The following is a 20,371-nucleotide window of genomic DNA, read 5'->3' as shown; positions in this document are numbered from 1 at the left end:
CCAGTCAAAAGGAGCAGAAACTGAAAAAGTAAAACAAATTTAAAATTGGTCAAAAAGGAGATCAACTAATAAAATGGCATTTTAACCTAACGACATCTGTTTATGATTTTTAAAATACATATTGGTTTGTGGTGCCCACTTGCATTCTCCTCTTTGTTTTCTTTTCTTCTCATCTTTGTTTTAAAAGGAGCAGAATACTTAGAGAAGATACACTTTTTTTCTTCTTTTTTTCCGATACTCTTTTTTTTTTTTCAGCCAAAGTGGTGTTTAGTTATAAGGTCCTCCAGCGTCAGTTTCCATTCAAGATTAGAAGAGTATCTCAGGGTGGTAGCCTCCAGGAGTGTTCCAGTCTCAACCAGTCTGGTCTGTTTTGTTGTTGTTGAACTTGAATTCTCTTCCATAGATTCCTCCCATTCTGTCAGAGTCTTATCTGCTGTAACCCTGATTAGAATCATCAGTAGTGGTAACCGGCACCATCTAGTTCTTTTGGTCTTGGGGTAAATGTGGCTTTAAATTTTTTTTTTTTTTTATCTCGTGGTTGTTCCTACAGTTAACTATTAAGAATTTTCTTCTCAAAAAAAAAAAGAATTTTCTTTTCATATTGACCATGTACCTACTTAATAACTGTAAAGAAAATTTCATTTTCTGTATTAAACATTTTAATAAGTGTCAAATTTTAGGCTTTTTTAAAAAATGGCCTTTCTACCTGGACTTATAAGATGGTTAAATAGAAAAACTATACTCCTTCAGTCTTCTTTGGCCATCGTGTTGTGAAATGAAAAGGTTGGACTGGATGTTCATTAAGACTTCTTCCAGCGATAGGACTCCCTAAGGTACCTTACCTCACTATCTTAACACTAACAATGGCAGCACTTGTTAAAATATTTATTATGTACCTTACAAGTATTGCCCCATTCATTCTTTATAAAAGCAAATAGGTACTACTATATGTCTCCTAATTTGTAAATGACAAATGTGGAACCTGAAAATTAGGAAACTGGCTCAAGACTTGAATCCAGACCTGTCCATCGTACTTTCCTTCCTCTGTTTACCTTAGTTGTACTCCACAAGTACATGCTAAATAGGTCATTAGAAAATTTCTTCTTTGATTGACACCCCCCTGGACACTTCTCATTGGCTGAGCTTTCAAAGCATTCAAAGAACTCTTTGCTCATTTGAACATTTCTCAGTAGAGCTCCTTTAAAACTTCCCTACAGCGGGTCCTGGTGCTCCTGGCAGCATCAGGAAGCTGCTATCACAGCTGCTAACTCCGGAAATATTAAATACGTGCTTCATGAGCTAATTAGAGAAAATCAGTTACAGAATTTTTACTATAAAAATGAAAGTACACCAGCCCCTAATAAAATGATTTTTTTTAAAAATGAAAATACACCTTAATTCTGTTAGTTTCTGAGCTCCTGCTGTTAAAGCCTTTTCATTTTATTATCACAGCTGGATATACAAACTTAGAGTGCATATTTTATAGAAGAAAAGAGCAAATGTAGGACCTATTTCTAAGTCAAGTTAGAAAGACTAATTGAAAGTAATAAATGTATTATGTGATTTTCTAGTGATTAATGTAATTAGCTTGTAGGGAAAGTTTAGTTTAGCAGATGCTCAATTAAATTAACATTAGCATACAAAAAGACCAACAGTAACTTAAAACTGGGAAGTCCAACTGGTCTGTTAAGTTTGAGATTATAAATATGCTGGTTTAGATAAGTTTGGTTTTATCATCACTCTGCAAATCAATCCAAAGCTGTAATCTCTTCTCTTTAATACAGTAATTTTTTTCTTCAAGAGTAATATATTTGAAATAATATTACAGAAAGTTAGATCTTGGGTTGTTGAGAATTCTTCCTAGAATCCAGGGCGGATGAGCCCTACAGGACCAGTGGTGTGAGTGGCGATACTGGGAGGGTAGAGGGAGAGTGGGTAGGAAAGAGGAAACCGATTACAAGGAACTATATGTGACCTCCTCCCTGGGGGACGGACAAACGAAAAGTGGGTGAAGGGAGACATCGGACAGGGCAAGATATGACAAAATGACAATTTATAAATTATCAAGGGTTCATGAAGGAGGGGGAGCGGGGAGGGAGGGGAAAAATGAGCTGATGACGGGGGCTTAAGTGGAGAGGAAATGTTTTGAGAATGATGAGGGCAATGAATGTACAAATGCGCTTTACACAATTGATGTGTGTATGGATTGTGATAAGAGTTGTATGAGCCCCTAATAAAATGATTTTAAAAAAAGAATTCTTCCTAGATGTTACTTCTCCCTTCATGACGAATTGTTTTAACTTTCCATCACATGATCGGGGTAAGGTGATCTGAAGACGACGTTTGAGGGGTCATCGTCTTCTCATGGAGTACTTCCACCTGGATCCCGGTCATATTTCTCTCTGATGCAGTTACGTGTCTCTCTTGACAGAATTTTCATCTCATTGATTATCACCTGGCAGCGTTCATCACCGTGATGCTTGCAAGGAGGCTGGTCTGGGCCCTCATCTCAGAGGTAACAGCGCAGTCGCCACACTGCATTTATCACTGCATTTCGCGTTCACTGCTCGAATGGGTTCGGGTGGGGGTGTGTGTGTGAGATGTCCAAGTACAATTTGAATACAATTATAGACCAATATTTTCACTCTTGCATGAACTGTATTAATAATTTTCAAAAATGTTTTCTAGCAATGTATCTGAAATTCAAGTGTGAAATACCTCGAGCTGTTAGAGATTTCATTTGTTGGAGGAAACCTTATTCTCAGCTTCCAACTTCTTCAATACAATCTCTTACATTGTAATAGTTACAGTAAGAATATGAATTAAAACTAATTGTTAATGTGAAGAATTATGTGTAAATAAACAGTTGCATCTAAAAGTTTCCATTTCAAGTAATAGTCACTTGAAATTATTTACATACTATTTTGCTGAATTTGTTATTAAGAAATGCTCATTTGTAAAAAAAGAAATACTCATTTGAATTTGTGAAGAATTGTAATTTTATAAGGTAGCATCAAAATTTATATCAGATTACTTGAAGATTAGAATCTTAAGTATAATACAGAGGGGAGGAAAGATCTTTTTTTTTTTTTAATTAAAAATTGGTGATAGTGTTGGCTTTGGTGTGTATATATATATTTGGTATATACTTATGTGTGTAAACCCCAGTAAAGGATGGGGTGGGATGTACTTTTAAAAGATTTTATCATCTTGGATCCTAAAATTTATAAATATATACATATATATGTTAATTTAGCTGAAGTGGCTATTTAGTTTAAATAAATACTGTTAGTATAATGGCAGATAACTGAGAATCAGCCTTTCCTTCCAAAGCAGGCAATGGATAGTTGTGTATGTGAGCGATACTGTTCAAGAACTGCCTTTCTGTGAGCGCAGAGTAGTTGGGGTCCCAGGTTCGTGATCTGAAAGCCATTGAGAGCCCTGGTCGAGGAATTGTCTTTTTTGCACTGGGGGGAAGGCTGTCTGTAACCTTTTCTCCCAGGCTTTTTATGTAGGTGCTGAAATCGATGCTTCCTCTTGGACAGACTGAGAAACTGTTCTTGGGGGAACTCGGTGACGTTTGTTTGCATCTGTTTAAATAGGCATGGAATGATTTTGTTTCATCCCTTCATCTACTTAGAAATTATATTTGTGGATGTCAAATGAGTATGTCCAGTTGGGTCTGTAAAATGTTTCATAACGAGTTTCTACCTTGGAATTGAAAGAGCTCTATGGCGCTCTTTGTGTTACATTTAGCAGCTTTTCCATGGCTTTAGTTTGAGAGTGTACTTAACTAGTTTCTAAAATAAGCTTGTAATTCTTAGGGAAAGACCCTGGGTGGGGCAAACAATTTGTGCTTGACTACTAACATAAAGGTTGACAGTTCAAACCCACCTAGTAGCACTGCAGAAAAAAAGGCCTAGTGATCTGATTTTGCTAACAATTACAGTTTAGAAAACCATCTGCAGCAGTTTTACCCCATCGTACTTTTCACTTGAATTAACCCAGTGGCAATGGCTTAATTCTTACTGAGAATATAATACTTAAGCTGCATTTAAACAGGTTAATTAAAGATTTCATTCTGTACCTTAATGCCTACCAGCAAAAAAAAGTTTAAACCATATATACTCGAGTATAAGCCGAGCTTTCCAGCACTTTTTTTTAATCATTTTATTGGGGGCTTGTACAACTCTTATCACCGTCCATCCATTGTGTCAAGCACATTTGTACATTTGTTGCCATCATCATTCTCAAAACATTTTCTTTCTACTTGAGCCCTTGGTATCAGCTCATTTTTTCCCCTCCCTCCCCATCACCCCCTCTCTCACGAATCCTTGATAATTTGTAGATTATTATTATTATTTTGTCATGTCTTACACTTTCCGACGTCTCCCTTCACCCAGTTTTCTGTTGTCCGTTCCCAAGGGAGGGGGTTATACGTAGATCCTTGTGATCAGTTCCCCCTTTCTACCCCACCTTCCCTCCACCCTACCGGTATCCCCACTCTCACCACTGGTCCTGAGGGGTTCATCTGTCCTGGATTCCCTGTTTCCAGTTCCTATCTGCACCACTGTACATCCTCTGGTCTAGTTGGATTAGTAAGGTAGAATTGGAATCATGATAGTTGGGGGAGGAAGCATTAAAGAACTAGAGGAAAGTTGTATGTTTCATTATTGCTACACTGAACCCTAACTGGCTCGTCTCCTCCCCAATATTCTTCGGTAAGGGGATGTCCAGTGGCCTACAGGTGGGCTTTGGGTCTCCACTCCACACTCCGCCTCATTTATAATGACATGATTTTTTTGTTCTTGGATACCTGATCCTATCGACACCTCATGATCACACAGGCTGGTGTGCTTCTTCCATGTGGACTTTGTTGCTTCTCAGCTAGATGGCTGCTTGTTTATCTTCGAGCCTTTAAGACCCCAGATGCTATATCTTTTGATAGCCATGCACCATCAGCCTTCTTCACCACATTTGCTTATGTACCCGCTTTGTCTTCAGCGATTTTGTTGGGAAGGTGAGCCTCATGGAATGCCAGGTTAATAGAACAAAGTGTTCTTGCATTGAGGGAGTACTTGAATAGAAGGCCCAGTGTACTTCTGCTACCTTAATACTAAACCTATAAATATAGATCTATTTCCCCATTGTCATATGTAAATAAATTTACATATGTACATGCCTGTATTTATTTTTTTTTCATGCCTGTATTTAGACCTCTATATATGCCCTTTGCCTCCTAGTTCTTTCCTCTATTTCCTTTTACTTTCCTCTTGTCCCACTATCATGTTCAACCTTCATTGGGGTTTCAGTGATTCCTCTCGGTTACATTGCCCTTGATCAAACCCTACCAGGCCTCCTACACCCTCCTTGCCATTGATTTTTAGATCACTTGTTGTTCCTTTGTCCCTGGGTTTGTTAACACCCACTTCCTTTCCCTCCTACCCTTCTCCCATCTCCTTCAAATTGTGTATCCCACCTATCTTATCTAGATAGACCTGCAGAGATAATACCATGCACAAAATACAAGATAGAGCAAAACAAAGCAACAAACGAAAACCTGACAACAACAAAAAAACATGACAAAAAGAAAAAAGAAAAGTCTGTAAATAGGTCAAGGTCTGTTTGTTGAACTTTAGGAGTGTTTTCCCGTTGAATCTGATGGGGTGCCACACCCTGGCCCCATAGTCTATTTTTGTTACTCCCCCGGGACTTCCTTGCTCTGCTTCCCTTGCTGTTCTATTGCAGGCCCCTAGTGTTTTGCCTTGGTGTGGTGGGGTCAGATGGGTCGCAATCTGCACTCTCTCTCCGGTGTTGTCCCCCGTAGGGCTATGGGTCAGTGAGGATGTCGTGTCTCATAGTGGGGCTTGCCATATCCTTTCTGTGCATTGGCTGCTCTGTGCAGGGATATTGTCCTCAAAGCTTGGTGGGCCAGAATGTGCTCCACTCTCTCTTCCTCCCCCTTTTGTTCCTGTGTGTTCTGGTCAGTCATGTCCTTCTCCCTAAGCTGTAGCTTCAGTGCTGTCCTCTGAAGTAAATTCTTCTTGGGGGAGGGGCAGCTGTCCTTGTAGTTGGCGTTGGGGCCGGCCCCTCAGACCTCTCCATTGGTTCCCTGCTTCATGCCAGTCTGTTGCATTCACATCTTGGAGCACCTATTGAAATCTGGCCCCTGTTTCCAGCTACCCATTTCTTTTCCTTTTTTTTTTCTTTCTTTCCCCTCCTTTTTAGTTGGCTACCGTTATGTATCCCTGGATTTGGTCCAGTTCCTGCTATACTACCTGGGCCTCACCCCAGGAATGTATGTATGCAGTAGCTTTTGCCCTATGCTCCTTTTGCATTTTTTTTAAACTTACCTCAGCATTCCAGCAGTTTTTTTTGTGGTAAAATTAGGTGCCTCAGCTGATATTTGGGTTGGCTTATACTCGAGTATATACGATAATTCCATTTATATATATATACATAATAGAATAGCATATAATCATTAAAATGATGAAAGCAATATCTATGTATTTACCACCAAGATCAGAAGTATAGTGTTTAAAATAAGGCAAGTGGGAAGGATATAATGCAACTCTTGTTTATGAAGTAGGAGTAGTGTAGTGGTTATGCGTTGGACTGCTAACCTCAAGGTGAACAGTTTGAAGCCACCAGCCATTCTTCAGGAGAAAGATGAGACTTTCTGCTCTGTAAAGAGAGGAGAATTGTACTCTACTCTTCAGGGTCAGTATGCGTGAGGAATGACTTTGCAGTGAGTCTCAGTTGAGTTTATATATTGATTTTTCTTGAGAGTATACAGATTAATAATGATGGCTAGGACACAGGGCAAATAGAGAAATTTTCACTGCAAACAATGTTACACATTTGGTGTTTGGAGCCAGGTGAATACTGGTATATTATAGACTCCAAAATTAAAAATAACGTGTGTAGTGGTTCTCTTCCTAAAATAATTTAAATTAGATCAATAAGGATCCATAGTAAATCCTCCATTCTTCTTTTCTTTCCTGTCATTGAAATGTGTGCCTTCGTTTTATTTATTTTTTGCTTATGTCACAGAAAGAATCTGTACCTGAGAAAGACCAATCTTTTTATGGAGAGGCTGGAGGTAATTAATTCAGAAAGCTAAATACCATTCAGAGAGGAATCCTTCTCTCTCAATAGATCTACTCACCTCCAGGCCAGTCTACTTCTGTCCTTCTTCCACAGGACCCAAAAAATCCAACTCTGCTCCCACCCACCTGAGCAGCTAGCTCTCATTTTAAAACATTTTTTCTGTCCAACTCCATTTTATTGAAAAAATTGTTTTTAATACTGAAGTACAAAGCAGAAAATTAAATATTACTCACCATCTTATTACTATTTGTATATTTCTAATTCTTACGGATACATTTAAAGATTTTATTTCTTTTAATAGATTTGGGGTATGATCTGAATGTAGTTTTCTATCCTGAACTCTCAACGTAGCATCATGGGCCTTTTTCTGATCCTTAACCTGGGGAGCTGTATCTTTTCCTTTGTGCTCAGCTTCAATGTCACTGCCTTGGAAAGCCTTCCCTCAGTTAGGGTTGCTGGTTATTTGAGCTCCACAGCAACCTACTCTTTTCCACTAGCTTTCCTTACAATTGTAAAGATTAATTTGTGTCAATTTAAAGTTTAATTTTTTACTCTCCTGGTTGGGCAGCTTCCTAAAGACAGAGATCCTGTTTGTCTGAGGTGCCACTGTGCCCCCGGGCTTGGTGTCCTGCTGCTTATATCTAAGGCAATGTTTAGGAGCTGGGGGTTTGGAATAAGGCACGTGGATGAGGAAATCTCAAGTTCTGCTCCTCTGGGGATATTGAGCTGTGGGGTTAAGGGAAGAGGGAACCCCACAAAACATCACAGGTTCGGTAGGCGCAATTGTACAGTGATAATAAGTAGAGATTATAGTAAAGTCATAGAGAGCATGAGAGTTAAAGGATAGAGTCAAGTAATGGAGTCAGACGCAATTCATGGTAGCGTAGCTCACCTCAGCCCGGCTTGATGGTCTTCGTGGAGGGGGCTTAGCCGTCAGAGAAGAAGCCGCTGCTTCGTCCTCCTTAGTCACCTTCTCCAGCCACCCTCCTGAGAACCAGGGAGCCTCATTATTTATTGCTAACCACGTATCATAGAGTCATGCATCACAGAAAGGGGCAATACAATTCATTCTAGAACAAGTTTGATCACTCTAATGTCTCATATAATAAAACAGACAATTACTATTCTGGGAGGCATGCAAGTTCCCTGATAGCAGACAGTAACCTGAGTCACCAGGAGGGGTATTAACATAGGGGTAGTAACATAAGCAATACAATCAATAGGAGGGGAATCACCTAGGGGTGTGCCCACATTGGTTGTGGAATAAACAGTGGTGTCTGCTTGATCTAGACAGCTGATAATGACTATCTAACTTTGGTCACCCTTGGGCGGGTTTGCCCTCTCTGGTATCTCCTGCAAGTGAACAGACCACCATTATCCTTATCAGAAGGGAGTGGGTCTTATTTAGGGTGAGTCAGACTAATAGTCTAGCCACTATAGATGGCCAATGTTAAGGAGAATAACCTCTGACCTACTTTCGCTGATCACCTATTGTACAGTCACTCTTAAGCAGCAAAGTCTGGTACATATTTTGGGGAGACAAGAGAAATCCTTCTGTTCCCCACATTGAGCCAAAACAGCTTTTTTAAACTTCTGACCTTGAACTTTTGAGGCTGGAGCCAGTGGAATACTAGCATAAATACTTTGCTTAAATTTTTGGCACATGACCTACACATTGGCATGAAGAGTAGTATGAAACTTTGCCCTACTATGGTTGAGAACAGCTTTCGCCTTCGTCATAGGTAAAATACTTAAGCTTGTCATTATGGTATTACTTTAACTGCTTCTTTGCATGTTTCATAGCTATATGCTTTATTTTTATATACTATATGTTTAATATACCCTATTCCTCACTTGTTAACTGTCCTGTTTTCTGACAGTTTTCATTACCAACAATAGTAATATATCTACTATCTGTTTGGGCTTTGAAAATATAACATCTGAAAGTACCAAATACTGAGGTTAAAGGTGAGACTAATGCTGAATATGTTGGTTAAGGTTCTGTGTGAACTTCACTGGCCCATTTTTTCCCTCTTTCCGGATTCTGACACTGCTGTTTCAGAGGTTATAGAAATGCTCTATTTTCCTCTACATTTGCTTATTCTCTCCCTACTAGTTCATATGGAAAGAAAATGGCATGTTTAGCCAGGTGTGTTTTCTTACTATATAGCTTAAATATCTGCAATAAGAAGAATTGGAAGTAGTTATATATTATTTCCATGTTCGTAAAAAGTACTATTTATATAGGGATCATCTAGAGAAGATCTGATTAGTTTCTGAACTGTCGGTAATTTTTTAAGGATTGAGTTTTGAAATATGGCACACAAAAAGGGGGCGGGGGCTGAGGATACACAGGAAGAATAGAAACACGGTTGCTGCTATTGAAGGCATTGGAAGTTCCTGGGGACTGAGACAGGTGAATCAATAAGCCAGGTAAACTCACGAGTCTTTGGGCTCTCCATCTTTTTATACATAAAAATTGCCTTATGGGTTGTTAAAATATAGATTCTTGGATCTGAAATTTTGATTCCTAATATATATATGAGAAAAGGAGCCCTTCTGGAACAGTGGGGTTAGGGATTGGGCTGCCAATGGCACCTGCCAGCCACTCTGTCGGAGAAAGATGAGGCTGTCTACTCCCATTACGAGGCGTAGTCTTAGTCTTGACGAGTTTGTGGAGATCTACTCTGTCCTAAAGGATCGCTCTGAATGATAATCAACTTGATGGCAGTGAATGGAAGGTATGAAAAAGGAGCCCTGTCGGTACAGTGCGTTAGGGGTTGAGTTACTACCAACCTGCACTCCATGGCGGAGAGGTGAGGCCGTCTGCTTCTGGAAAGATTTACAGCCCCATCAACCATAAGCAGCGACTGTGCTCTGTCCTCTAAGGGTCCCTGTGAGTCAGAATTAACTTGCGACAGTAGAGTATAGGAATCTGCATATTCAGTGAGCAGCTCAGGTGATTCTGAATGGCTCTGAGACCGTACTTTAGGCTCCTCGGGGTGAAAAAATAATTAGGCAGATCACAACTTAAGAGGTCTGTGTACAAACTGGGAGCAACTACCTGTGCCTGGCGATGTCTTGATCGTCAGTGAGGAAGATGAGGTAGGGTGGGGTTACTCCCTTCCCACTTTCTTTTGACACAGTGAAGCTTCCGTTGTACTGACTCGAGTCACATTGCTTTTGAGTACCATTGCTTATAGCATGTTTCTTTTGATCCTTCCAAACTTGTAGGCCACTAAGGTGGGTGCAGCATCGGTGGTTCACTACATGGTTCTGATATCAGCTCGCTTGGTGCTGCTCACTCTGTGTGGATGGGTACTTTGTTGGACCCTTGTCAATCTCTTCCGAAGCCACTCAGTCCTCAATCTCCTTTTCCTTGGCTACCCGTGAGTACTTCTTGTCCACTCTTTATCATTTTACTGTTAAGAAAAATTATTAAGATATTTCATGAGCTGTGTATGTGAATAAGTATTTAGGACATGCCAAAGTGTAGTATAAAGGAAGGGGAAAAAGAAACTCTGAATTTAAACCAAGAGTTCAGAAAATTGGAGAATCAGGGAACTGGGTGACCATGTAATGCATTTTTTATTGTTGAATACTTTAGATCCCGTTAATGGTAACTTGATGGAAGATTGGAAGAGTAGACATAACCTAGGACTGTCTCAAGAAAATTGGAATATGTGACCTTCCTCCAATGAAGAACATTTTAATTAGTTCTGTTTGCCAAATTGAATGTTGGCTTTTTCTTTTGGCCAAATACCATTAGGTTAGTGTAGTTTGGGGCGCATTAATACCAAGTCTGGCCATTGTATCTCCTAAGTACATTTAGAATATCTGTCTTCTGCCTTCTGATCCTCACCAGTTGCCATGGAGTGGAATCCAACTCTTCTGGTAATCCATTCTTGTCATCCTCACAACATTTTCCATCTTAACTAGAATAATTTTCAGAATAAAAATGTAATTATATTACTAACCCTCTCCTCTTTAAAATTCTCTAATGCATCTTTTTTTTTGCCTTACAAAGCCTTCCTTACCTGAAGCCTTTGATGCTGCCTTTCTAGTTTCTCTCATTCTACCCTGTTACAACAAAATGACGTGGTAAACAACCACAAAACCATAGTAGTAAACCACAGGAATTCGAGGGTAAGTCAAAAAGTATTGCTGTAAACTCATAGAAATAAAAATACCACAACAAAATATTAAAGAGAATAAAGTATTCAACAACGATATTAAATAAGAATACCCAAATGTGAGCCTTCTGTCCTCAATATAACCCTCTATCTAGATCTAGCCATGTCTGAAGACAGGGTTTCCATCTCTAGTTCTTCCTCCAAAGAAGTCTGCTCTCTTCAGTTTGTACCACATTAAAACAGCAGGCTGGGCCTTCCGGAGGCACGCACGCCATGCTTCTTTTAAATGTTCTTCCTTTACGGGAGCAAAAGGAGCCGGAAGAGGCGGGGGTCAGGTGGATGGGCTAAGGTTTCCCAGTGAAATCCTCACAAGACAGCTTGTGCTGCCCTCAAAGATGAGCAGGTGCATTGTGATGGGGGGGAAAAATTCTCGGTACAACTTTCCTGGCCTTGTTCTCACCAGTGCAGTTGAATTTCTTAAAACTTCTTCCTAATAAGCCCCTGTGATTGTCCTCTGTCCTTCAAGAACATCTGTTCAGGCTGTCCTTTTGGACTGTCCAGAAGCAGTTGCCCCAACCTTCTGAGCTGCCTCTGCCATGTGAGTTTAACTGCCCCAGCAGGTCCCCTTAGAAGCCACTGTTTTGATTAGACCTTTGTTTTTGTTTTGAAAACACCCTAAAGAGACTTAAGGGTTTGCTGAGAGAACTTTATAAGCACTCACTGATTATAGAGACATGTGCAAGCATATTTTTTTTGGAATAAACCTATGTATGTATGAACCTTGGTAGCAATACATTTTGGCTTACCCTCATTTGTATTTACCATATATGTATCTAGGATCAGTTGGAGGTCAGGAGGCTGATCTGAGCTGGGCTTGGTCACAAATTGAGGATCGACTTGACTCTCAGGCAGTGGGGACAACTCAGCTCTGCTCCATATTGTCATATTCTAGTAGCCCATCTTAGACATGCTCACATGAAAATGACAGAGTAACACGTGAACAGGCTCCAGTGTGAAAGTCTACTTCAAACTTCCGATCACAGCATGTCTGTTGGCATCCTAATGGCCAAAACAAGTCACACATGGTTGAGCCCAGTTAAACCAGGGGTGGGGTGGAGGGGTGGCAGGCCCATGCAGGTCACGTCATGAGAACTCTCTAATTAGTTATATAGCAAAGAATAAGCATACAAGGCAGAGCATATAGATTCTGGGCCACCATTGCAACTATATCTTCTGCAACCTCAAACTTCTAGCCCTGTGCATTCAGTTTGTGGTTTAGCAATGTTGAACTTCCTGTAATCTTCTCTGGCTGTCACAGTTGTACACGCTCAAATGCTTCTGCCTGAAACTTCTTTCCATACTCCATTCCATCCAATTCTCTAAATAACCTTTGAAGAGCATTTCTGAGCTACTACTAACCATCCTTTGACCAACAAACTCACCTCTCTCTAAAAAACTGTGAACTAGCTTTTATATGTTAATTTTGTTACACGTTGTATGACCCAATCAGAGAGCTTTTTTCTGTCTGGATGTATGTCAGTGAAACATTTTTGCATTTCCTTCTATCCCCAAGAACACTTAGATCGTCTCATAAACCAGCAAGTGGAGTTCCACCCTTGCCCTGTAGGGCCGCTGTGAGTCAGAATTGACTCAGTGGCAGTGAGGATAGAGAGTTTTTAAAAGTAACCGTGCGGAAGTTCCTTAATGAGAACGTGGGAAAATTTTTAAGACACCAAAGATTGGAATAGCAATAAGCAACTGCCAGAAGTCTTTAAAATGGTTCTTTAGCTAAACAACTCTACTGGAAATATATTTATTCTGGTTTTTCTAATTTTTAAAACTAAGACATAAGTACTTACTGAGTGCTTAGATAAGTTCTCACCACTATTCTTGTCACCAACGATACAGCAGTTATTAAAGCATACTAAAAGCTGCCTCTTGGAGCTTAAATTGTAGTGGGAAGAAATAGAGAAAAACCCAAAAGCTAAAAACCAACCAAAACCCCACAAAAAAATTGTGGTGAAAAATAAATAGGAAAGGGTGACATGGCATGCCTATAGTAGTAGCGTGGACAAGGTAGTGCGGAGGTAAGAGAGCCTCTGCCTAAGAAGTGGGTTAGGCGACGGGAAGAGGAGAACCCTTCCCCACGGGAAGTGATGGGCAAGTCACAAATTAACAAGCATGTACAGAGATATGTGTAGTTTGGAAATGTTTATCACATTGCTGTTTATAATAGTGAAAAATAGGAAACATCCCAGTCCTCCATCAAAAGTAGCCCTGGTATGCATTGTGCTGCTAAGCACAAGGTCAGTGGTTCGAACCCACCAGCTGCTCCACAGGAGAAAGATGAGGCTGTCTGCTCCCATAAAGAGTTAAAGTTTCACCCCTCGTGACCAATGATGAGAGTAGCGACACCAGGAGAGTAAGGAGAAGGTAGGGAAAGACGGGGAACCAATCACAGTGATCTACACATAGCCCCTCCCAGGGGGATGGACAACAGAAAAGTGGGCGAAGGGAGACAGTGGTCGGTGTAAGACGTGGAGGAAAAAAATATATATATAAATTATCAAGGGTTCATGAGGGAAGGTGGAGGAGGAAATGAGCTGATACCAAGGGCTCAAGTAGGAAAAAAATGTTTTGAAAATGATGATGGCAACAGAAACCTTCAGGGCAGTTCTACTCTGCCCTATAGGTTGGTGATGAGTCAGAGTGGACTCAGTGGCAGTGAGCTTGAGAATCGTCCTACAAATGTGATGAGTCTGTATGAGAATATTCTGCTACTTAAGACATTATTACAGAAAAATATTTAGTGAGACATAAAATGCATGTATGCATGTACTAGGGGGCTTCCCAAAGCTTGTGGGAAATGGAATGAAACTGGAATTTCCCCAAAACTTTTGAAGTCCTGTCACATATATATGCATATCTACGTGTAATTAAAACTGGATACAGTTTATGCCGTATGAAGCCAAATAGATGTATACTTTAAAGTTTACTGTTTTCACACTTTAGAAGATACACCCAATTATAAGAATTATAAAAACGCTTATCTGAGTGATTTATATTTTGTCATTTCCTTTTCTTCATTGAATGCGCTTGGCTTTTTTTTTTTTTTCGTTTTTTTTTTCCAAATGCATGGGTTATTCTTATGTTTTCTTTATTGAATGCCCAACTTTCAAATGCATATAAGGCAATTGAAAATACCATGGTTTAGGTCAAGTGCACCTTAATCCTCAAGGTGACATCCCTGTTAGCGCTTGGCTTTTGTGAAGAGAAATTAGGAGATTCCCAAGTTGCCTGTCAGCAAGGCCTCCGTCAGTTGTCTCTCTGGTGAATCTTGCCTGTTTTGTTGATGGGGTTACAAGACTTGGTCGTATGCAGCATCTGTGGTCTCATTTCGTATGCAGCATCTGTGGTCTCATTTCGTGTTCGCCTTGTTCCCCAGGTTTGGTGTTTATGTTCCTCTCTGCTGCTTCCACCAAGATAGCAGAGCTCATCTTCTCCTCCCAGACTATAACTATGTGCTTCAGCACCAGGCTGTGGAAGACAGCGCCTCATCTGTGGGTGGCTTAGCCAAATCCAAAGACTTCCTCTCCGTGTTGTTGGAGTCCCTGAAGGAACAGTTCAATAACGCCACACCCATCCCCACCCACAGCTGCCCGCTCTCTCCGGACCTCATTCGAAATGAAGTAGAATGTCTGAAAGCCGATTTCAACCACAGGATCAAGGAAGTGCTCTTCAACTCCCTCTTCAGTGCCTACTATGTTGCCTTTCTCCCCCTGTGTTTCGTGAAGGTACGGTGGCTCTGGCTTTTCTCTACATCCAGGATTTGTGTTTGAATTCCGTAAACTGGGTGTTTCTTTCTTGTTTAATCCCCCTTTTCTCTGTCTCCCCTTTGGCAGCCTGGATGGTGGAGTTCGGCTGCATCTGGAATGCACTAATACCGCTCCTGGTTGGCGGATAGGTATTTCCATATATGTGATGCACCCGTGATGGTCCCCTCTTTCTTTTATTTTTTTATTCTTTTTTAAGTTACTTGTTCATACCCGGGGAGAGTGAAAAAGTGTGCATATGACAGAATCACGATGTAGTACCTTTAGAGGACCAAGGTTTCAATAAAATCCAGCCTGTTGTGGTTGATCTTGGCTATCAGGAGTTTCCTTGAACTTATTCTAACCTTTATCTAAACTTCAATTTACTTCAATAGAAAAGAAAAATGTCTCTGGATATCACTTGGTCCCCACATCTCTTGGGACACGTTCGTGTCCTTCCTTCACTCACTGAGAAGCACTTCTGCGCTGGAGTGGCCATCCCCAGAGAGCATTCCCTTCTTCTAGGAGGAAGCATTGGACATACAATTCCCTCTCCCTCCCAGTCCTAACGCACACCGCCATAAAGTCAGGTTGGAGGATTTTGGAGAACTCTGCTCTCGACTTTCTGCACGGACAGCAGGACCACCAGTGCATGTGTGACTCGGTGTGGCATTTGTACCCATGCTCACCATCTCACCTGATCAGTGCATAGATCATCTCTCTCTCTTCTCATCTCTTCCAGAGTACCCAGTACTACGACATGCGCTGGTCTTGTGAGCACCTCATTATGGTGTGGATCAATGCTTTTGTCATGCTCACTACACAACTGCTGCCCTCCAAATACTGTGATTTGCTCCATAAATCAGCTGCTCACCTGGGCAAGTGGCAGAAGCTGGAACATGGGTCCTACAGCAATGCTCCCCAGCACATGTGAGTAGGCTTGAGGGTAAAGCCATGGAACAGTTTTCTACATGCTGCTGATCATGTTTATTTGCATTGCATATCATTCCTGACCCTGGCTTTGAACATTTAATTTTCACTTTTCATCCACGTGGATGCTTGCCATTGCTCTAAACGGAACACAAGGGACATTAACTCATCCCACCACCATTCCCAACCCTACCTTAGATCTCCCACCTTCCAACTGCCCGGTCACTTGAGAGTACGTCATTTGTCTCCTGGGAAGTTTCTTTTTTCCGTCCTAACTGCGCAAATTCAGAGACTGGTGATTATATTTTAAAAAGTTCATGTTAAGGACTTTGAAATTCATCTTCTCATTTTCATGGCGATAGATTAGAAGATGCTAGCTACTCATTTCACCCATGGGCGGCTGGGATTTGCGTGTTTACCTTGTCTTGCTAATCAGTGCAGATTTGTTCTCGTAACTTCCCTTGCCTGTGCTTCTACTTTGTCTGTCTGTCTGTCTGTCTGTTCTTGCTAATCCACCTACTGCATGTTTCCCTGCATTTCCCTTGTCTCAGTGAAAATCGTTCCAGGCTTTGCGTTGTTCTCAGTGTCCTCTTCTTGTGCCCTCATCAGTCACTCCGCTGCATGGCCCCGTTACCCCAGCCATTGAACATGAGAACCTGTGTGTCTTCTCTCTGATCCCTTCGTCATCGCTTTCTCTCAGAGCAGGACCATCTTCGTCCTCCTCCTTTTGTAATTTGAGCATTTCACAAATCCCATCACCGAGCAGTTCTTTCCTCATGACGTGGGGCAGATTGAGGTGACCTCCCCTTCCCCTTCCCTCAGAGTTTTCCCTTCAATTATCTGCCTTGATGTCTGATACAGATTAGCACAGGCCTTCAAACCCAGGAACTGAAAGAGATTGGGCCAGGCTGAAAAGAAACCCGACTGTGGGCAAAGAACAGATTTCACTAGAAATTGAAAGTACAGTCCACAGTCCTAGTACTGTCCATCTCCAGGCTACCGCTGGCTCGTGGCCATGAGGTGTCTCTTCACTTTCATGCTGGTAAGTGCGAGCGAGGCTGGTGGAAGGCTTTCTGCACTGGGAAAGCTTTAGAACGCGAGAACTTTGTTTTACTTTACCATCCAAACTGCTGTCCCAGTTCTTAGGTTAGGAAACGAACGTCTCCAAATCGGGAAGAGGCGAGTTAACGTAGCTATAAAAACAAACCTAACCTGAAGACCCCATCCCGATTCGGTTTCCTTGATGCGGCAAAGAATAGAGCTCCTTCTTGCCGTAACTTCCTTTCCCTAGAGAAGCCTGACATACGCCAAGAGGAGGAAAAAGAGAAGTCGGGGTCACGCCTCTTGTGTCTGTGTTCAAAAAACCCAACCCACCGCTTTCAAGTCGGTTTCAACTCCGCACCTGTAGGAAAGGGCAGAATTGTCCCACGGGGTTTCCAGAACTCTCACCTCCATGGAGCCACGCTGCCTTACCCTGTGTCTTCCCCTCGGAGCTGCTGGGGGCCAAGCCGCTGACCTTGTCGGTTGGCGGCCTGGCACGTTTAACTGCCGCGCCACAGAGATCGTACAGTAGTACAGCGCCGCACTTAGATCAGATGTGGGACATATTTTTTTAATGAAAACTGGTTTTCTGTGACTGTTAGTGAGGTAATTCCTGCAGTAAATGTCATGCTAGTTTGACAGTGTGCTGATTTCTCCCCGGCTCTTAAACTGCCATCCGCTTTCTTTTCTTGCTTGCTTTTGCGCCCGTAGACTCTGCTCAGTTGGGAGTAAGGCGACAGGCTGTGTACTTAACACTGTTTTCTAGCTCATAGGTGCCTTGCTTTTGTGTTTATTTCTGCTCGGTCTCCTAAACCTTCTAAATAAGTCCTTTGACACTGGGTTAACTCTTTATCACTGTGTAACCTCTCTCTACTATATAATAATAATCGTAAAATAACAAGTCCTTTCTGTCTTCTTCCAGTTTGTCTCAGGAGCTACTGCATTTTCATAATTCAGGCAGATAAAGCCTTGAATACTTACTCTCCTCCGTAGATATTTAGCTGATCTTGCCAGACACTATTTTCTCTAAAACTGCCAATATCCTGACATTGCTTTTTTTCCTTCCTTAGTTGGTCAGAAAATACAATATGGCCTCAAGGGGTGCTGGTGCGCCACAGCCGATGTTTGTACAGAGCCACGGGACCTTACAACGTGGCCGTGCCTTCAGACGTGTCCCATGCCCGCTTTTATGCAAGTACCGCTTACTTATTTTCAAACATAAGGTAAGGGGTAAGTGTTAGGCAGCCATCCTGCAATATTTTCACAACCATTATAGGCCTCGGTTTTCTCATCTATAAAACGGGTATTGTAAAACTTCAAAAATAATGTGTGAGTTCCTAGCACAGTGTAGTGTGCATAATAGAAAATTAGCACCTGGTAATCATTACTACTACAGGAACAGTAGCCCCTGTCCTTTAGAAATAGCTTCAGAAAGACAGTGTGAAGGTCATATGCTATTATTCCAGCTTCAAAGCCTGACTGGCTTCTCTGGTTACATAGGAATTTGTTGAGTGCAGTATTTCTTGAAACAAATACAGAATTATTTACACTTCCCTTTTTCATCTTACTATTTTTATCGTAACTTTAGTGGTATCTTGACAGTTTATATTTGTGTACCCTAAGCAATATTTAAAACAGTAGTATGGTAGCTTTATTTTAAAAATACTTGTCAGATGTATTCTGTCCTTAAAGTACCTTGACTTCCCCTTCTGTGGCTTAATTTTACGGTTTCTTGGGTTAAAAGGAAAAATTTCCCAAAGTTAAAAAGGAAATAGTAGGGGATACCCAGTCAACCCTGTTTCTTAAATTTGTACATTAGATTCTGTTTTATTTGATCTGTTAGATTTCCAGAAATTCTGGCTCTAGGGGTATTTACTTGAAAGGGGCAGTGACCAGTGGGGTGGGGAGGAGGGGTATGTGGAGTGGACTGTTCCTCATTCGGGCTCCCACCTTTAGTGCAGGGCCCTGGAGTAGAGATCATGTTCTACAAAAGAACTGTGCATCTTCTGCTTAGGCACGGAGCCCTTTTTCTTCTTCCTTGTCACCTCTTTCCGTTCTTCTGCCCCCCTTCCCCCATCCCAGTGTATTTAAAATGCTCTTCCAATGAGTTCGGAGAAGCCGTGGGCTTCTGCTTCTACAGGGATTTGTTATGGGGGGACCTGTCCCTTAGCTACTAGGGAACTTGATCCGGCCATGATCCTTGTTCTTACCATAGCGGGAGGGTGTAAGTTGAAGGTCCTTGAAGGAGGAAACTGTAGCATCTCCTTCTAGACTCCTATGGAATTGCCTTAAGATAGAGGAGTGGACTTTATTCACAGTTACATAAGCATTTGACTTCTAAGTCAACTATTAAGTTCAGCCAGTTGAGGCCCATCGACCATTAATGATTTCTTCTGGCTGTTGCTGGTACCTTGAAACCTATACTAGCCACACATTTATTTCGTTATTGTATTTCTTACACAATACGTACTTCCCTTGGTAACTTTGGATAGCGGGTGGATCAGGTGGATCCCTTAGAGGAAGGATTAGACAAGGAAACTTATTGCTGGTTTTATATGACCAGTGTTGGTTCACAGTGTTGTCATTGTGCCACTCGCGTGGATTGGACTGAGCCCACCCTCCACAGACCATGATTCTGCATCCCCAGCTGGGGGATCCTGGAAGCTGCACCAGAGGCAAATTTGGAGAAGATTCTTGGCCACACTACAGTTTCAGAACCCCCAGTAAAATGTATCTATTAACTATCGGTGTTAAGAATTTAGAGCCTGTCTTCACCTTTCCGTATCTACCTTAGCTATAGATTTATTTTTCAGAATCTGAAATTGTCTTCTTGTACTCTCATAGAACATAAGTTCTGGTCTTCCTTTATAATCGATCTTTTTTTTTTTTTGGTGTGGTATTTATTCTCTATAATCGATCTTACTGGAGACCCCAAGCCCCACTGTCATTGAGTTGATTCAGACTCTAAGACCCTGCAGGCCAGAGTATAACTGTTCCATAGAGTTTCTGAAACTAAATCTTCACAGAAGCAGACAACCTCGTCTTTTTCTTGTGGAGCAGCTGGTGGGTTTGAACCACTGACCTTTCTATTAGCAGGCCAATGTGTCACCCAGTGGGCTCCTGATATTATTTGATACCATGAAATGAAACCCAAGTTAAACCTTTTCTTCTTCCTGAAGAACTCTGGTAACCTTGACACAAAAAACTTTAGGAAGAAGGTTTCTAAAAATTGAAAACTATATTGGTGAGAAGAGTCAATAGAGTTGGGCTGAGGAATTTTGTTTTTTCTTTTTTAAGTCACTTTATTGGGGGCTCGTAAAACTCTTCTCACAATCCATATGTACA

At 41.4% G+C, this 20,371-nt stretch overlaps 1 protein-coding gene across 1 annotated transcript in view; it reads left to right on the top strand.

Annotated features, from left to right (window-relative positions):
* Positions 1 to 20,371, top strand: part of TMEM39A (transmembrane protein 39A) — a 40,403-nt gene that overhangs the window by 16,594 nt on the left and 3,438 nt on the right. Inside the window, exons 4-8 of the mRNA XM_004706416.3 lie at positions 2,432 to 2,515; positions 10,345 to 10,499; positions 14,689 to 15,037; positions 15,798 to 15,985; positions 18,097 to 18,217. Of these exons, the coding sequence (XP_004706473.1) occupies positions 2,432 to 2,515; positions 10,345 to 10,499; positions 14,689 to 15,037; positions 15,798 to 15,985; positions 18,097 to 18,217 (897 nt within the window). The remainder of the gene's footprint in view (positions 1 to 2,431; positions 2,516 to 10,344; positions 10,500 to 14,688; positions 15,038 to 15,797; positions 15,986 to 18,096; positions 18,218 to 20,371) is intronic.

Source organism: Echinops telfairi, unplaced genomic scaffold (assembly GCF_000313985.2).
Source record: "Echinops telfairi isolate 266 unplaced genomic scaffold, ASM31398v2 ScPeMD7_6;HRSCAF=24_0, whole genome shotgun sequence".
Lineage (NCBI taxonomy): Eukaryota > Metazoa > Chordata > Mammalia > Afrosoricida > Tenrecidae > Echinops > Echinops telfairi.
This window is presented reverse-complemented; position numbering and strand designations above follow the sequence as displayed.